Source organism: Lytechinus pictus, chromosome 10 (assembly GCF_037042905.1).
Source record: "Lytechinus pictus isolate F3 Inbred chromosome 10, Lp3.0, whole genome shotgun sequence".
NCBI lineage: Eukaryota > Metazoa > Echinodermata > Echinoidea > Temnopleuroida > Toxopneustidae > Lytechinus > Lytechinus pictus.
Window position 1 is genome coordinate 19933043 of NC_087254.1, and position 19780 is coordinate 19952822.

The window sequence follows — 19780 nt, forward strand, 5'->3', positions numbered from 1 at the left end:
TATTTACATTTCTGGGGGGGGGGGGGCGGGGGGGGGGGGTCCGGTCCGAATCTTAAGACGATATGCTGTCCAGGTCCACCAACTTTCGACAATAACCTCTAATCTGTCCATCGTGATTTGACGGGCATTTTCAACAGATTCTGAACGTTGCTAAAATATGCTACAATTAAGGGGCAGGCGCGTAGCCAGGGGGGGGGCGGTCGCCCCCCAAAAAAAAACGTCCCCAAAAAGAAAAAAAAAAAGAAGGGGAAAAAGAGAGGAGAAAAGGAAAAGCGAAGGGAGGAAAGGTTCCTTTGTGTTTTTTTTTTTTCTCAAAAGAGAAACTCCTTCACTCTTGCTCTAAATTTATATATGAATTTTGCTTCCGCGCTGCGCGCGTTTAAATGACAATATTCTAGTTCTCCATCGTTTCCCCCATCCTTTCTCTAACCCTGTTTTTCCACCTCAGATATATGTGTTTCTTGCCAGTTAAAGTTCAAATGTATACATTAGGGCATGGAATTAGAATAAGGTTAAGCCGAAGTATATGAAGTTATCTTTTTTTAAATTCTTTTTTTTTTTTATTGATCGCGCAACTTCTGGTCGGGTCGGCTCCGGGCGGGTAAAATCTTTATATCAATTTCTGCCGTCACCTCCATAGAGGCAACTTCTCCCGCTTTTCAGTTCATTACTAAACAACCATAATTTGGGGCAAACAGGTTCCTAATTTAAAAAGAGGAAGGTATAAAATTCGTGTCGTATTAAATAAAAAAGTACAATATTTTTAAAATAAAATTCTATTAAACTTCATGTCATTTCCCTGAGCATTCATCTCATGTCCTTTCTTGTGCCCTCAGTTTGAAATTTTGAATGACACTTAAGTTTCTTTATCATTCAATATGAAGCGCTTCAGGATAAGTCAAAGAAATTATACATCATCATTTTTTATATAATTTCAATAAATCACAGAAGTTTCAACTTTTTGCCCACTATTTTCCTTGTAATGAAGTTCAATAATCTTAGAAAATCAAATTGAATTAGAGCCGATGGGGTATATCTGCATTTCATGAAACGTCTGCCCTTTGAAATTTCAGAGTTTCATTGCTCTGCGCGGGGAGGAATATCTTCCATCTTCCTCCCGGCATATACACTTCTCCTCTGTTTTGCGAGTTAAAGATATGCACTGTCGCTAAATTGTGATCAAATCTGATCTTTCCAAGGGAAGTATTCAATATATCTTAGAGAATACCCTTTACTCGGGACCCTTTTCTTTGCAAACAAATTGATAAAACGCCTTCGCTTCCGCGCTTTGCGCGGGGTTATTAATATTTTAATTTCCTCCATTGTATTCCTTTTTTTGTGCGTTCACAATCACTTTTGAAAAAAAGGTTCAAAATCAAAATAAAGTCAACTGAATTGAAGCTGATATAGGTACTAGAGACAAGAGAGACGGCTCCTTTTCATTTTAATTTATGAAACATCGAAAGCTTCGCGCTTCGCACGGGAGGGGGAAACTCCCCCTCCCTGCACCCACCCCCTAGGGACCGCGCTTCGCGCGCTCTGTAAGTGTTGGCTACGCGGTTGTAAGGGGGGGGGATAGAGTGAATCAGAGAGAAGTGCTAGGTGACGGGAGGAGAGGTGGTAGGAGATGGAAGGGAGAGATAGAGGAAGAGAATGTTGAGGAAGAGACTTGTGTGTGATTGAGAGAGAGAGAGAGAGAGAGGGGGGGGGGTAGATAATAAAGAGAAAATTGGGGAGAAAGTTGGAGGTAAGGGGAGTCGAGACAGAAGGAAAAAAATGATAGAATGAGGGAGAGGGCTGGACGGACGGAGAAGATAGGGGAAGAGGGGGGGGGGGGGGAGTCAGGGGGGGGGGGGTGGAGGAGATAGCGAAGAAGAGAAAATTGGGAAGAAAAGTTGGAGGTATAAGGTAGGGGGTTCGGATGATAATGAGGAAGGGAGGGAGAAACAGACGGGAAGAGAGAGAGATTTTCATACGACAGGAGGCTGCCATAATTATGATTTCGCACATTTACTCAAACATTATGACGTCATTTCGAATGTTATGAAACCTCGATTTTTATGTAAGAGTTGGACTATGGCCACGAACTTGGCATGAGGTTGGACTTTCCAAGGAATAGCCTTGTATTTTGGCAAAGGTTTTTAGCAATAAATTAACCCGACATCCGATTGTGAAAACACACATCAAATATTTTAATGACAACAGCCATACCAGTTATAATAGAAAACAAAACAATTACAAAACAAATAGATCGTAGATGATAATATGATATGCACTTCCCCTTATTTTAATTTCTTTCATATCCATATCATTTTCTTATATTCTCCCTATAAAATGGACGGAATTGAAACTTTTCCTTTTTGCCAATTATATAATTCTCATCTTCCGCGGCCCCCCTCCTTATTTATTTTCTTTTTGTTGATATGTTCATTTTGTTGTTGGTAATTGTTCTTTTCTTTTCATTTCTAACTTCAACCTTTTCCTCTCGTTTTTGTAAAGAGTGTAATATCTGAAAAATGTATATATTCTAATGTTTACTTTAAGAACAACTTCTAAGATGCAACGATGCGTTCAGAACCGTGTGCACAGATACATGTGAGGAGACCATTGCATTGCACAAAGTTATTCAACAGTTCCCACCATCGGTCTTAATCTGCGAGCGAAAGTGAGCTCGCGAACAATGAAACAGCTAGTGACATCACAAAAGACCCCCGTGCCTTGTCAAACAAACAATACTTACTTATAGCATGTATATAGTTCGCAAGATTTCCACAAAGCTTCAAACGAAATAGAAACATCATCACACCATAGGACTCTTGAGTTGTAAGACAGATTTCGAGCTTGTTGCAAGTTTTTGGCAGAGTTCCTGTGCTTAACATGCCTATAAGGAAGAGGATAATTATATAGTGTCAGTCAACAGTTATCTCCTATCCCTCTATACACGGTTCGATGTCGATCTTGTTTTCTCTCACTCAAGACTTGTTGATCTAGTTTTTGATGATCCCGGAATCCTAATTGAAATTGGGGTAAGTCATATTTACATACATTATCTTTTTGATGATCATGACGACTAGAATATATTATGTCTATCGGCCTATATCTGCAACCGTCCAATGTTGCAGAATAGGAGGCATCTTAAATCCATGTCAGGTTAATATTGTGCACCGTTATTGTGCGAATATTATAACGCATATTGCCTAGAATTTTGTAATGAATGACTTGAATCCAATCGCCTTCAAGTGAATATCCAGTTCTCATTATAATAATTCCCCTGAATCCTGTAAAATCCATATATATTTTTTTGCTCATTGGTGGTAATTTGCATCATCATGCATTTGAATCATGTTCAGTGAGTTCATGCACAGACCAACGTCAGGAAAGCTAGCTACCCTTGATATTGGGTCAAGTTCGGGGTCATTTCCTTCCAGGCTCATATTGCATGACTTTTCTTATGAAAGCTGTATGGGGGAACGTGGGACAAGTTTTATTCCAGCTACAACCAACGGTATACCTATACAGATATATTTATTTTTTATCATGGTTGTTCCACTTTATATGTTTGTCATTTTGCCTCCGACGAAGATTCTGCTAGGATCGAAAGCTTAGGCCCCTTTTGACTTTCATATTTATTTTTCAGAAATCATTTCTGCATGTACAAAACACCCTGCCGCACAATATACCATATTTGAGAAGGGGCCAGTAGGATACATAACGTGTTCGTTAATAGCATGGACTAATAGACAGGGCGACGCTGCAATGAAGGGGAGAGTGGAATAATAAAGAAGACCCGGGGGGGGGGGCAGTCAAATATATTGCTGTACACACGCGTGACCAAGTATCCAAACACCCCCTAAACGAGTTTTTTCTGTGTGCAAAAGTACCCCCTAAACAAGTTTTTCGCGGGCTTTTTAAAGAACATTTTGGCCCCTAAACAAGTTGTCGCCAAAATATGAAAAAGCTTGGGGAAAAACATACCCTAAACACGTTTGGCTAGTCTTAAAAAAAAAAAGCTTTGGGGAAAAAACATACCCTAAATACGTTTGACCCCGCGATTGACAATTGACCAGTCTTTCAAAACCACCCTTTTTCTTGAAAATCGGTGTTTTTGATACCCTTAAAGGTATTGTTTAACTTTGTGAGCAGCCGATTTAAAAAATTCTCAAACCAAGATGAAACATGTGTACAAGTGCATGTATTATAACTAGTAAACCCTGAAAACAACCATTATTGAGAATGAAAAGCTAAAACTACAAGGCAAACCCCGATTTTGTAAATGGGTGTCTAATAGACGCCTAAATGGTACACATAAGTGTATGGGATGAAATTAAGATGGTGTTTTCGGTCACTTTATATTTCAATTTTTGAAGCACTAAATAATTATTTTCTAACGCAATTTTTTTCTGGGCTTCATTTTTGTAACATATCACAGACACAGGTGACAAGTGTGACCTTCTAGCTCAGATTTTTTAAAAGTCAAAACAATGTTAACCAATCACTTTAACGAGTCCACGCGCGGACCGCGTCCAAAACTGAAAAACACTCCTTTAAACGCGTTTTTTTTTGTCACGCGTGTGTACAGAAATATATTTGACTGGCCCCCCGGGAAAGAAGACTATCAAAAGATGGGCCTGTCTTATATTACTCTTTGTTATTCAGTTAAAATAATGATGTCACTGTTATGTCGTCTTAATATTTAAATAGCGGTAAATGTTGTAATCGTAAAGTATATGTTTTCATTTCCCAGCTACAAAAGATATGGACCAATCATCTTCTTATTAAGTAAGAGCAAAATGAGATATCTCAGAAGCACTTATATGATTATTGTCAGCTTGTTCGCTTTTTTTTGGATTGACTAATAATATTATTATTTGCGTTTCAACAAATAAAAAATTGCAATGCATATTATATTATCATAAACAGAAATAATAGATGAAGGCATCTTAAATATTTTAAGACAAAACAGAATTGATGTCATTTTTAATAATAATATTTTTAGTACATGGTGGATTGTGACCTCCAATATTCAATAATTACCATGTTTCACTATTGTTTATCTAAAAATTAATGATCAATGCAGCAAGAATAACACCAGGGTAAATTCGAAGACTTCCCGAATCAATCACTATCTCAAGGATTGTCATCAGCCGCCGACGTCACCGTTAACATCGTAAGCAACGATCATCTTGTGTTCTTCTCAAGATGCCTTCATCTAAGGAGAAAGAGAGGAAGATAGAGGGCGCTTCACCAGTGAGCTACAAAGGAAAAGAAGATCACAATATTCCCCTCGTCGTTCTGACTGTGCTCATGGTCATCATCTACTGCGTATCTCTTGTTATTCCAAACTCCGAGCGATGGGGTAGGTAAAGCTAACGAAGTTTTAAACTCTCTCTCACTGGGAAGACTTACAAAAATAACTTTTCAAATAATTCATCGCGCCATATTGAAATTCTCCCCCCACTTTGCCTTTTTGAATGAATTTACAAGACCTCTCTTTTCGTTTGTCAAGTCGAATTTTGTATAACTTAGAAGTATAATATTTCCGTCCTACACAGGTAGAGGGAGGGCATTTGCCTGTAGAAAATTTCAAGATCCACCTTTTCTTCTACTTTGTAGCGAAAATTGCATCCGCCAAAAATTTTGAATTCGGCCTTGGAGCCTTAACTTAAACTCCTTTACCAACGTAACCTATCAAAATAATTTATTGTTTATGTTTATTGGGTTATGAAGTAGCTATCATGCTTATGGCCATGATTACGTAGCGTTAGGTGTAAGTAAACACAATAAGGACCAACAATACCGTACCTGAAACCACTTCACTCTTCTTCTTCGCCATGGAAACGTTTACAGATACAGTATAGTATTTTAATAAATAGTGTAATCATTGCTATGTTATTACCAACAAACCCTGCTCCTTTCCTTTGTAGGTTGGTTACCAACATCTGTAGGGAATGCCTCTGACGTACGCCCGACCGAAGTCACCCCAGCTGGTTGGGCGTTCCTTATCTGGATCATCATATTCATGTGGCAGATGATATGGCTCATCTACGCTCTCGTCAACCTCTGCCGTCGGAACGAACACGGTCCCGTCTACCTCAACCCACCGATCATCAACATCCACTTCGTTGTCGCGTACCTGGCAAGCCTGGTGGCAATCATCGCCTGGTATTTTGTCTGGACACATCTTATCATCTGGGGATCGTTGATAGTGATCGCTGTCATTCCGGTGTCCGTCTGGACTTGCATTGCTATCCTTACTCGTGGACTCGTCTGCTACGAAGCTAACTTTTCAAGGTGATTACTTCATTTATTAAAAACTATGACGATATTTGTCAGAGTAGTGGATCATTCGTAAGGAAATAGAGGTTTAAAGCTTCAAAGCAGGAAATAACATTCAAGTCCTCAAAGTATTCAGGCAAACGAATTGAGAGGAATGGGTTATGGAATGTTGTTGTAAAATTTCGAGAAAGCGAAACGAGCGAGCCAGAATACCGACCTTAAAAATATCATGACACGGATTTGGCGTTTGGAATGTAAAATAAGACTTTCCATTCAAGGAAGATCCAAGAAACTTGGACGATCTTAAATTTCTAATGACAAAATGACAATATGTGTGTGAGTGGGGGGTCGATCCCCGAATGCACCTGTACGCATGTGATTATGCCTACCAGTTAATTCTGGCAGGTTAATAGCTCATACAGATTGTCCTAGTAATAATTTGATTAATGGTATTCCTACCGGTAATCACCCGCCATCCACTCATATTTCTTTAAAAGGGCGCCATCATCCATTAAAATGTTTTTTTAGTAATATTTATGGCATACAATTTTGGTTTCCTCTATTGTTTGTCTTTTCACACAGTCGATTTGATCTTTGGATATACCGTATTCTAGTCCTCAACGGACTAGCTATCTTTGGGACCTGGACCTCGCTCGCCACGCACATCAACATCGCTATGGTCTTCATCTACGATTTCGGCACGAGTGTCAACGTCGGCTCCACCATCGCACTCGTCCTCCTCCTCATCCTCGTCAGCGTGTACGCATTCCTCGATCTCTTCTTATGGGATCGCTATCTCCGATTCAACGTCCTCTCCTTCCCCGTGGTCATCTGGGCAGTGTCGGCCGTCATCGACAAGCGACAGGACGAAGTCGATTTCAGCGTTGATGCAAATTTTATTCTTGCCGCCGTTTTGTTGTCTGTAGGTGTTCTTGCGTTCATTCTAAAGATTGTTTTACTTCTCGTTCGCTCTGTACGTGAGAGCCAACGGCACGTCGTCTAAAAAATTAACTTGAAGACGCAATAAGTTTTTGATTAATTACGAATAGATAAATTCCAAGGACTGTGTAGCCACGGTCGCTATTACTCGCGGTCGCAATTCTCTAGGAACTCGAATACTGACGTAATATCCATACTCTATTTTGTATACGAATCTGATATATATTCGATTGTTGATACTGGATTATATGTAACATCCATGTCAAGAAGCTAGAACCTACAGTAGATTTTTATTAAGTATTCGTAGTATATTGTATAGTAGTGTAATGAAGACTAGCTGTTACACCATCAAGTATTAATTTTACATGTATTGTATATTTCAACATGAATAATGACCAAAGAGTATCTTTTTGCAATGAATGTCCTCTTTTTCAAATAACATTTTTAAGAGAACGACAGATTGTTTATTATCCAGAATGTTCCACAGATTAATTATCGTTCTAGATCCCCTAGTCACACGATTGCGCATTTACACTACTTGCTGCCCCAAACTATGGAATAACCTGTCAGTTGATTTAAAAAGCTCTCCATCACGTACTTTCTTCAAAATAAAAATTGAAAACATATCTCTATAATGAAGAAAATTGCTGTGTATACATAGAATTAAGTAAGGAGAGCTCCGAACAAGCGCAGCTGAATATAATGAAAGCTGCGCTATATAAATTTATGTTTATTATTATTTAGTAGATGGACTTGATTTTACATTTTTATTTTGTATTTAATACAATGATCGTATTGTATGGTCTGTGTATTTATTACCACTGATAACTCGCTCAAGTAATCAACCGAACCGTGAGTTGATCGATCATTAATCATGTTCATGCTTGTAACTGCACAGTCATACTTGATCATAACTTCTTTCAGTTAGGCAATGCTGCCATCTTTAGACACTGATGATCATAGCAATGCACCTGCGTAGATATTATTATGACGGGCTCTTTTGACAAACTATTTTAATTAATTAGTAATCGTTTTTAATATTAGCATATTAAATGTTGTGCCCCAATTTTCATATTAACATGTATATGAATAAGATATAAGTTATAATTTTCCCCTTGCTGCTAATTACTCAGGCATTTGTTTTCTTCGAATTGCTATTATTTCTTCACAGTTGCTATGAACTGAACAGTATACCATAGGTTAAAATTATGTATATATATTTTTCGTTGACATTATGAGATTGTCACAATAATATTGTAATTGATGATACCCCCATGATCATTATTATCATGATTATTGTACATTTGTATTTTTATATTTCAATAAATGCTGAAGCTCATGCTAAGAATAAGAAATGACGTTGACACCTATGTTGGTTCTAACGATACCTATGATAGCGATAGTGGGTATGATGTGGATATGTGTGGTAGTTTTTTTGATGGTGACGGCTAGACAACTGTAGTGGTGGTTGTGATGGTTGTGGTGGTGGGGGGGGGGGTTGATGGTAAGCGTTACAGCCAGGTTATTAGTGGTAGTTGATGGCGAGGCTATTTTTATATGATGACGATGGTAATATACATGTATTGAAGTGATGATGGTGGTGGGGACGGATGTTTATGAACGATTATTATGACGATGGCGATGGTGATGAATTTGCTGATTGTGACGTTTTTACATTTAGGAACAGGGTCTATTAAAAAAAATATATTCATTGACATTTTATTTTATGAAGTCCATTGTAAATTTTAGAATTGCCACACGAAGTAAATAAATGGATGGGAGGGATGGATGGATGAAGTCAGTGGGCCCCGCCTTACAAAGAGTTACGATTGATCCAATCAACCACAACTATGGAAAGCCAGCAACGTCAACATCTAAAATGCAAGTTTGTTCACATTATATATTTTTTTAGATATGATGTATAATCATGAATTCATTACTTTTTTTTTTGAAAATTCAGTGTGCTTCTCTTTTTTTACAATAGTTATCATGCAAATTTCCTGGAAAAAACAAACATGACATTGTTGGATTTCCATATTGTTTAAGATGATCGGATCAATCGTAACTCTTGGTAAGACGGGTCCCAGGGCCCCGTCCAGGGCCCCGTCTTACAAAGAGTTGCGATTGATCCAATCAATCGCAACTATGGAAAGCCAGCAAAGTCAACATATAAAATGCATACTTGTTTTTTAAAATTTCTAGATATGAATGTATATCCACAAATTAGTAAAATTTCTTGTCAATTTGGTGTGTTCTCCTTTGTTTACAAAGGACTTTTTCAAATTTCATGTAGAAAAAAAATATGACACTAATGGATTTCCATAGAGTTACGATTGATTGGATCAATCGTCACTCTTTGTAAGACGGGGCCCATGTCTACAGTCATGACAATGATTATTGTTATCATTATTATTATTTTTAATTATGCTTGATATCGAATTGAATATAAGTTTCTTGCAACGCCCCACTAGAGAGTGTCAGTGTCAGAGATAATATACAGAGACACAGAGAAAGAGATATGAGATGGCGAAGATTGGAGGAGATAGAGAAGAAGAGAGAATGGGGAGGTAAGAGAGGAAAAGAGCTAGGAGATGGGAGGGGGTTGAGAAAGAAAAAGAGAGAGAGAGAGAGAGAGAGAGAGAGAGAGAGAGAGAGGGGGGGGGGGGAGATATGGAGAGAGGTATTTTCATACGAAAGAAAGCTTTCATAACAATTATTTTGCTATTGTTATGATTTCGCACATGCACTCAAGCAAGCATTCACCACAATGACATCATTTTTTCTGTTATGAAACCCAATTTTTATGTAAGCGTTGGACTTTAACCCTGAACTTAATATGAATTTTATAACTTTTCACGGAGAGTCAACAAAATTTCTAAAACGCTCCAAACGCAATACTAATCGAGTTTATAAAAGCAGTTTCAAGAACAGTTGTGTTCGTCGTACATCAATGCAGATTTCGAGCTTGTAACAAGTTGATTGGCCAATTTCCTGGCCGGCTGAAAGAAGAGTTTCAAAGAGATATCACACATTTGATCAAACGGGATATTTCTAGTGTTTGATGCCCCAGATCGCTCTCTCTCAAGATACTTTGTCTAATTCTGAACGCTCGCAGTAATCCTACATTTGGGGGTAAGTCTATATTTACAAGTCATTACATATTTTAAAGATCATGACGACTGCTACCATCAAGTCTCGCAAAATATGATGCATTTTAAAGCTAATTAAGTGAGTTCATACTTTAATGTGGTGATACCAACTACTAACATTGCTCTCGTGGTCAGAAAATCAGGTCAAGTTCGGGCTCGTTTCGTGTCAGGCTCCCATTGCGTGCCTTTTGTATGAAAATTGTAACAAGTTATGTATGGAGAAACGTGGGAAAGGTTTACATTGTACTTTCATGAAAGATTCAGAATGAAATAGATAGATTTTTTTCAGAATGTATTGCCATAAAACCCCCTTTACACTAGGAAAACAGGCCCGACTAGGCACCGTACGATATAAGTTATTATGTGTAAAAAATGCTTTACAGTTTAAAAGGGAAAGAAAAGAAGAGTATCAATTCAATTCATTTATTCAATCATTTAAAAAATCAATATACAAACCAAAATAAATACAAAATCATACATGAATGTACAGTATAGTTTAAATGATTAGGGTGCCCTTAAAAGCAAAAGCTTGATGAGTGGGACACCCAATACATATATATATAAAACGGAGAGGCCAGGGATACGTCACTACTGTATATACCCTTGCTATTGATTAAACATAATGACGTCACCTTAATTCCGATTTCGTCTGAACATCCCCAAATTGAAGTCTTGCCCATATTAAATACCTTGGCACTGCCCCTGTACAAGGTAATTACGGTAAAATGCGGTCAATGTCGCAATTTTCAAATATGTTTTCATGCCATAGCTACAAAAATGTGGATTGATCATCTAAGCGCAAATTGAGTGTTGCCAAACTGCATATGATATTCCGTTACTTGTTTGTTTGACTGATTATTGTGCATCCCAACAAATACATAAACCAAAATTTCACAGTGTATATTCATATTACATAATTTTACTAAGTAGATACGCAAACAGTGGCGTACGGATTGGGGCTTGGGGGCGCTTGCCCCCCCAAAAAAATCATGAAGAAGAAATAAAAGAGGAAAGGAAGGAGAAAAGAGTGAAAAAGATCTTATGTCAAAATCTATTACAAAATGGATTTTTTGTCATAATCTTTTGCTCGCTCTCAACTTTTTATAAATTTTGCCCGATACGCCATATTTGGCCCCCTAAAAAATGTTTCCTCATTACACCACTGTACGCAGATAAAGACATCTAAAATAATTGTTAAACAAAAGCAATCTTGTCATTTTTGCACGTTTTTATGAAATAAATAATCATGAATACAGTGTGGAGTATACAGGAGATCATTATCATCAGCAATTAGGCTTAAATAGATTGTGATCTAATCATATTTCATTTCTTATCTCTAAATTCTGAATTCAGTGAAAGTATCAACGCGAGGGGGCAAATTTGAAGACTTCCCGGGTCACTCCCTATTTCAAGGACTGACACCATAAAATACTTTCGATTTAGCTTTCGACATTGCCCTCATCATCAACAAGCTACTCCCACCTTTGTCATCCAGTTCGCGAAGATGCCTTCCACTAATGAGAAAGAAACGAAGATAGAGGGCGCTTCACCAGTGATCTACAAAGGAAAAGAAGATCATGATATTCCCCTCGTCGTTCTGACTGTGCTCATGGTCATCATCTACTGCGTATCTCTTGTTATTCCAATCTCCGAGCAATGGGGTAAGTACAAGCTGGTGGATTTGAGTTGATAATTAACCATTAACTATTAATTAATTATTTTCACTGGGAAGACGAGTTACAGAAATCACTTTCCAAATGATTTATTACACTCATGTTGGGCAACATACTGTCCACATCACTATGTTTAAAACTTTATCAAATTCTGGGTAGTTTTAAACCAATAATGTGCATGTGCTTTGGGTGAAAACCACACAGTATTGGTTGAAAACTACCCAGAGTTGCATACATTTTTAACAAATTGTTGTGTGGAAAGTATGTTGCCCAACATTTTAAGAGTGTACGTTGTAAGTCAGCCTCTATTCTGCATTTCTTGAATGAATTTACGCTATGGCTGGGATTCGGACTAACGGTTCCTGTATAACAAACTACCCGATTACTCAGCTTGTTAGCTGATTCGAACTCACAACCTTCCGATTCAAAGGCGAAAATCTGAATCGGCAGACCACAACACTCTATCATGATCTCACGCCACCTTCTCCTTTCATATACAGGTTGGTTGCCGACGTCGCAAAAGAACGTCTCCGATGCACATCCGACCGAGGTCACCCCACCTGTATGGGCGTTCCTTATCTGGATCATCATATTCATATGGCAGATACTATGGCTCATCTACGCTCTCGTCAACCTCTGCCGACGAAACGAACACGGTCCCGTCTACCTCAACCCACCGATCATCAACATGCACTTCGTTGTCGCGTACCTGGCAAGCCTGGTCGCCATCATTGCCTGGTATTTCATTTGGGCTTATTCCATCATCTGGGGATCGGCAATAGTGATCGCAATTATTCCGGTATCTGTCGGGACTTGCATTGCTATCCTTACTCGTGGACTCGTCCGCTACAAAGATAACTTTTCAAGGTGATTAGATTTGTCACTCTATAGGTCATCAATAATTATGACGATTATTACTTTTTTCAAGGAGTCCGATTATTTTAACAATCAAGTAATTAATGTTTTCTTATGCATACGTTATTGATATATGGGAAAAAAGGTGTTGAAAGTGGTGTATACACTGTCCTTATGATTAAACGACAAGTCCACCCCGATAAAACGTTGATTTGAATAAAAGGAGAAAATCAAACAAGCATAACACTGAAAATTTCATCAAAATCGGATGTAAATTAAGAAAGCTATGACATTATAAAGTTTTGCTTAATTTCGTAAAACAGTTATGTACATCCTGGTCGGTATGCAAATGATCAGACTGATGACGTCACCCACTCACTATTCTTTTGTATTTTATTATTATGAAATATGAAAAATTCAAATTTTCTCCTTATTGTAATGAGAAACAAATCTTATTCCTTCCTGAACATGTGGAATGACCATTATTTTAACAGTTTATGATTAAGTCAAGTAGGTCCTTGTTGTTAAATCTTTAAATATATATATATTGTACAATTAAAAAAAAAATAGTGAGTGAGGGACATCATCAACTCTCATTTGTATATCACTGAATTGTGCATATAACTGTTTGTGAAAAATAAGCGAACTTTTAAAAAGTCATAACTTTCTTAGTTCACATCCAATTTTGATGAAATTTTCAGCCTTATGCTAGTTTGATATTTCTCTCTCATTTCCAATCAACAATTTTCTGGGGTGGACTTGACCTTTAATCGAATATTATTAGGCTTTGCTGAAGTCACCACAATGACTTGGCATCCATTTTTTTTTCCAGATCTCTTTGAAACAGCGCCATCACCTATATTGAGATATTTTCAGTGATATTGGGATTTTGCTATCGTGAGGCGGTCTATATACAAACGTTTAACTTAGTTTTCTTTCATTGTTTCTCTTTTCACACAGTCGACTTGATCTTTGGATATACCGTATTTTAGTCCTCAACGGACTAGCTATCTTTGGGACCTGGACCTCGCTCGCCACGCACATCAACATCGCTATGGTCTTCATCTACGATTTTGGCACGAGTATCAACGTCGGCTCCACCATCGCACTCGTCCTCCTCCTCATCAGCGTCAGCTTGTACGCATTCCTCGATCTTTTCTTATGGGATCGCTATCTTCGATTCAACCTCCTCTCCTTCCCCGTGGTAATCTGGGCAGTATCGGGCGTCATCGACAAGCGTCAGGACGAAGTCGATTTCAGCGTCGATGCAAATTTTATTCTTGCCGCCATTTTGTTGTCTGTAGGTGTTCTTGCGTTCATTCTAAAGATTGTTTTACTTATCGTTCGCTCTGTACAAGAGAGCAAACGGCACATCGTCTAAAAAAATTAACCTGAAGATGCAATAAGTTTTTGATTAATTAAGACGTGATTATAATGCTAAGAACTGTTTGTGGCAATGGTCGCTATTACTCGCGGGCCGGCACAAATTTCATTCTCTCAAAGAACTCAAATACTGACGTAATATCCACACGCCACTTTGCATACAAAATTAATGTATTCTTTAGACATGTTATATTTGCGTGACATTGACTTTAATATCTGTAACATCCACGTCAAGATGATAGGTAGATTTTATCAAATATACGTAGCATATTGTATAGTAGTGTAATGAAGACTATTACAACATCGAGTATTTATTTCATGATTATTGTATTCATTATTTCAACATGAGTCAACGACCAAAGACCATCTTTCTTTCATGAAATAAATGTCAATATTCTTTGTTTTACATTTCTCTTCCTGTTCCAAATGAAAAAATAACGAAAACGACAGATTGATTATTCTCCATTTACATGATTTAGCTGATGTAGCTAACTAACCCTACACTGTAAAAACGCCGTTTAAATTCTAAGCAAGTTGTTTTAGCCCGTCACTCTAACAAATGTTGTTTTAACTTTTTAAGCAACTGTTTAAACTTTTTTGTTTAAAAAGTTTAAACAATTACACAAAAAATTTAAACAATTTGTTAGAGTGACAGGCTTAAACAACGTGCTATTTGTTTTATTGTGTAACTCGATAGAAGTCCTCATTTTGTATATAGTTATCTGTGCATTTTCCCCCCCAGAATGCAACATAACGACTTAAAGGGATGCTCCGGGCTGAACATATTTATATCTAAACAAATAGAGCAAAATGATAAAAATTTCATCAAAACCGGATGACAAATAGCGAAGTTATGGCATTTTAAAGATTTGCAATATTATTATCATGTACCGTCTTCTTTAGCCATTGATGATCACGGCGATGTTCTCGAGCAATTATTATTATTGTATGGCGGACTCTCGTTTGAATTCACTAAAAATTGAAGGAACTCAATTAAATGTCTGCCAATTTTATATTGATATGAATATGGACGATACGTATTCCTCTTTCCTTTCTCCTCTATAATGTTATTCATGAGTTTTTCTCCGGCCATTGCATACAGTTAAAAAAAACAAGTGCACACCTAGTTACCAGGAATGCATATAGCATTTCCATTTATTTGAATGCAGGATAAAAGAACATTCTCGATTAAATACCTCGCTCACGGACATAAGTGCCGCGGCTGGTTATCGAACCCGGACATTCCATGTATAGTCAGGCGCCATAGACCACTCGGCTACGGCACCTCATCCAGTGGTCTTCTTGTACAGATGTATACAATCCGATTTTGGAACAAAAGGGTCGCAAACCAATCGTAGTGTGTACCGTGGACATTAGCATAGTATGTCGCTGCATTTTTGTTAACTGAACTATATACCTCTTGTTTTAATTATGTATATATTTTCATCGTAGATACAATTAAGTTGCCATAATATCATGATTATTGTAAGACTAAATTTCTTATTTTAATAAATGTTGAATTTCCTGCTCATAATGAGAATACGAAATATAGAGACGATGGCAAATCGGTTTTAATTGGTACGATGACGAGTCGCAGTGGTAGTCTTTGTGACAGTGGCGATTACACGACTTCGTGTTGGACGTGGTGGTAGTGGTGGTGATGATGATGCTGATGTTGATGATGAAAATACTGATGCTGATGGTAAAATGACGGTGATTAGACGATAATGATGGTTGTGGTTGTGTTGCTGCTGATGATAATAGTATTATTAATAACAATAATATTAATAATAATAATGATAATAATAATAATGATAATAATAATGATGATGATGATGATAATAATAATGATAATAATAATAATAATGATGATGATGATGATGATGATGATAATAATAATGATAATAATGATAATAATAATAATAATAATGATAATAATGATAATAATAATAATAATGATGATGATGATGATAATAATAATAATAATAATGATAATAATAATAATAATGATGATGATGATGATGATAATAATAATAATAATAATGATAATAATAATAATAATGGTGATGATGATGATGATGATGATAATAATAATGATAATAATGATAATAATAATAATAATAATGATAATAATAATAATAATGATGATGATGATGATGATAATAGTATTAATAACAATAATATTAATAATAATAATAATAATAATAATAATAATAATGATAATAATAATAATAATGATGATGATGATGATGATAATAGTAATAATAATAATGATAATAATAATAATAATAATGATAATAATAATAATAATGATGATGATGATGATGATGATAATAATAATAAGGATAATAATAATAATAATGATGATGATGATGATGATGATGATGATGATAATAATAATAATAATTATAATAATGATGATGATGATAATAATAATAATAATAATAACAATAATAATAACAATAGCCGAAAATTGTTCTACCAGTGGGTCCCAATTAACATGATAATGAAGATGAAATAATGGCAGTGAGGATGGTGGATGATGATGCTAACATGATGATGTTTTTGTTGTTGTTGATGATGATGAATCATGGTAATGGCGATGGATATATACCATACAATCAATTATTTTGCATGAAAACAAGTATTACGAGTGTTCTTACATCTTCATGCTCGCCTTTCGGACCAGGCATCAATAGGTTGCATATTCATGAAGATTGTATGGCTCAGTATTAGAGCGCCCCCTTTGATGGGTAAGTTATATCCCCGGCTGACAGGCTGAGCCATTTACCTATGATAAGATAATATGTGGTCATCATTACCAAATTCCTGCAAAAGTAGTGTCAATAAATCACGTGGTACTCAGGATGAAGAATCTGTTGGTAGAACACTTTAAAAAAAATCAATATTATCATTGATATTTATTTATCATACCTATACATATCATTCTCAATACAATAACATCAAGTTTGAATAATTTTGTAAAAGGACTACGTCATCACCCAAGAACTGGGACCGCCGCCCGCGCTGGATGTAAACGATATCAATGCGATGGGTAATGATAATAAAGCCATGGTTAACTACAAGCATTACTAATACTTGACCACCTCGACCTGAATGATGACGACCATGACACTGAAAATGATCATGACATTGATCACGGGAAGGATGTCGAATGAAGTAATCGACACCACGATACCTACCACTACCATAAGGATTAATGTAACGATAGGTCTAATGATGAAAAAAATAATTATATTCATCATTATTTTTTTGTATTATTGTAAAGGTCTGTTGTGAATATTTGAATTGTCATCCCAAATGAAGTACATGGAGGGGGGGGGGGGGTAGGGTGGTTGATGAAATCGGGTATGTACGTGAGCAACATATCAACCCACATCTTGCCACTCTCCACCCAGGTGTATACCCGATCGATAGGATACAGAAGCCTATGTTAGTATGCCTAGAAATTGAGTCTTGGAACTCATGTTGGAATGCTCCACAGGGAGCGGAGAAAGTGCATACATCGTGTGCGGATAAGCCAAGATCCGATGACCAGGGTAATAATAATTACAATGTATAAGCGATTGGAAACACAGAGCATTGCCATGAAAGCGCTATATTAATGTAACTACAAGAACAAAATGCCTCACTTTACCATGCTTCAAAATGTTCATAAACTTACATTATACAAATTATTATTTTTTTTTTGGTCCAATGCCAATTTGTCAATTTGCCAACTCGTCTACTATCATTTGGTCTACCATCAGTTCGTCCAATATCCACATGGTCTAATTGTCATTTCCTCCACTCACTATTTCGTCTAATAACCAGTTGGTCCAATAGCCATTAGTCCATATACCATTTGGTCTAATTAGACAAAGTGTTAATTGGGCAAAATAAATGAAAATAAAACGAATATTAGACCAACTGGTTATGAGACGAAATGGTCATAGACGAACTGGTGATGAGACGAAGTGGTGATTTGACCAAATGGTTATTGGACCAAATGGTTGTTAGACGAAAATTGATGGACGGAATAACATTAGGCTAATGACAATGAATGAAGGTAGACCATGTGGTAAGTGGACGAGATGGCAGTGGACAAATTAGCAATGAATTTTACCAAATCAACTCCCTGGATAATTTGAATAGTTGAGCAACTAAAAGCGTGATATCAAGATTAGGGGCCTAAAGAATGTCTCTGTGTGTGTGTGTGTAATAAGTGATTGTATGAAGTGATGGCTTTATCAGACAAGCTTTTGTGAAAAATCGATCGTTGAAAATTTTCTTCCGAATTTGATTATGTGTCTCATGCCCATGACTCTTTTATATTTCATATTACAGCTCATATACCATTGTCTGCAAGAGAATAACTGGGGCATGGTTGAACTAGACTTGATACTTGATTGATTTTATCATGGCATATTGATCAGTTAATACCTGTTGTAAAGTGCATTTCTAGTCATGTAACTCCGAAAGTCATGTCTGGCTGCGAAATGGTCATGCTGAATATTAAACAATTGGTCGGAAAACCACTTTTTTGTCCTATTTTTTCCACTTTGTTATGTGGGCGTCATGCTTAGTTGAGGACGAAATTGATGTATCTCAGTGTTTTGAAACATTAGAGAAAGACTGGGCCGGGGTGGGGATGACGGGGAAGGGGGGGGGGGGGGAGGCGCGTATCCAGCATCAGATCCTACGTATACAAAGCATTTCATGGGGACAATAGTGACTCTATTTTGCTTGTGCATGGGCCCATACATTATTTTCTTTGTCATAGAAGATGCTGGATACGCTATGGGGAGCACCTCTTTCGAAAGGAAAAAAAGGGGTTAGATGTGCAGGTTACACTACGATGTTTATTTTCTCTGCAAAAATGTAAACATTGTAACGCCTTAAAGTTTCACTCGCAATGATAATTTTCTAGACGTGCCAGAGCGAATAATTAACAAACATTTACAATGAAATATCTCATAATGGCAACAGATTAAGGCATACTCAATTTACCATTTACCACCCCTCTTTCTCTTTATAACAATAAATATTTATAAAGAACATCAAATTCCTTTTTTTATGAAGGACACAACTATGTTTCATGTCACCCGACTAAAAACCCCGATAACATCCAAACTGGAAATCAGAAGTCACCTGTTTCCGGGCCCTGATCACAACTCGTTGTCAAAGGCTGCCAATAAAATAATGATAAATAGGAAAAGGTTACTGCGGCAGAAAGTTCATTTCTCGTCCTTCCTTTCCTGTATTTTTTAATGGTGAGCCAAATGTATTTACACCTTATACCAATCACACACAATAGGCATGATGGATATTAGCTTGATGAATTAAAACACGACATCTACTCGTCTGTATTCAATAGAATGAAAGTTCAAATTGCCCTATAGAGTGACAGTGATGTGATGATGATAATCAATCATTTTTACTCTCTATTCTATCTTTTATTAAAAAAAAAATTAAATTAGATACCGGGGCACAATAATTATGGAA

General features: G+C 36.8%; 2 protein-coding genes across 3 annotated transcripts; both read left to right on the plus strand.

Moving 5' to 3' along the window:
• Positions 1 to 1829: 1829 nt before the first annotated feature.
• On the plus strand, positions 1830 to 9680 carry LOC129269956 (uncharacterized). The gene is made up of 4 exons (XM_064105517.1): positions 1830 to 3026; positions 5078 to 5356; positions 5925 to 6291; positions 6859 to 9680. The coding sequence occupies exons 2-4, from the start codon at positions 5200 to 5202 to the stop codon at positions 7277 to 7279; spliced, it is 945 nt and encodes a 314-aa protein (XP_063961587.1). The 5' UTR covers positions 1830 to 3026; positions 5078 to 5199; the 3' UTR covers positions 7280 to 9680.
• A 422-nt stretch (positions 9681 to 10102) lies between these two features.
• Positions 10103 to 15856, plus strand: LOC129269957 (uncharacterized). Of its 2 annotated transcripts, none has more exons than XM_054907396.2 (4): positions 10103 to 10347; positions 11718 to 12025; positions 12538 to 12904; positions 13853 to 15856. In XM_054907396.2, exons 2-4 carry the CDS (start codon positions 11869 to 11871, stop codon positions 14271 to 14273), a joined length of 945 nt encoding a protein of 314 aa, XP_054763371.2. In that variant the 5' UTR covers positions 10103 to 10347; positions 11718 to 11868; the 3' UTR covers positions 14274 to 15856. The 2 variants fall into 2 exon arrangements, with proteins under 2 accessions (XP_054763371.2, XP_063962207.1); XM_064106137.1 differs by having other exon boundaries at positions 11860 to 12025.
• Positions 15857 to 19780: the final 3924 nt, after the last annotated feature.

What these genes read in the sequence shown, in the direction of transcription:
- LOC129269957 (XM_054907396.2), top strand. Translation starts at nt 11,869, where the DNA reads ATGCCTTCCACTAATGAGAAAGAAACGAAGATAGAGGGCGCTTCACCA. An exon ending in TCCAATCTCCGAGCAATGGG is followed by an intron (nt 12,026 to 12,537) that starts GTAAGTACAAGC and finishes TTTCATATACAG; the next exon opens with GTTGGTTGCCGACGTCGCAA. An exon ending in TACAAAGATAACTTTTCAAG is followed by an intron (nt 12,905 to 13,852) that starts GTGATTAGATTT and finishes CTTTTCACACAG; the next exon opens with TCGACTTGATCTTTGGATAT.
- LOC129269956 (XM_064105517.1), top strand. Translation starts at nt 5,200, where the DNA reads ATGCCTTCATCTAAGGAGAAAGAGAGGAAGATAGAGGGCGCTTCACCA. An exon ending in TCCAAACTCCGAGCGATGGG is followed by an intron (nt 5,357 to 5,924) that starts GTAGGTAAAGCT and finishes TTTCCTTTGTAG; the next exon opens with GTTGGTTACCAACATCTGTA. An exon ending in TACGAAGCTAACTTTTCAAG is followed by an intron (nt 6,292 to 6,858) that starts GTGATTACTTCA and finishes CTTTTCACACAG; the next exon opens with TCGATTTGATCTTTGGATAT.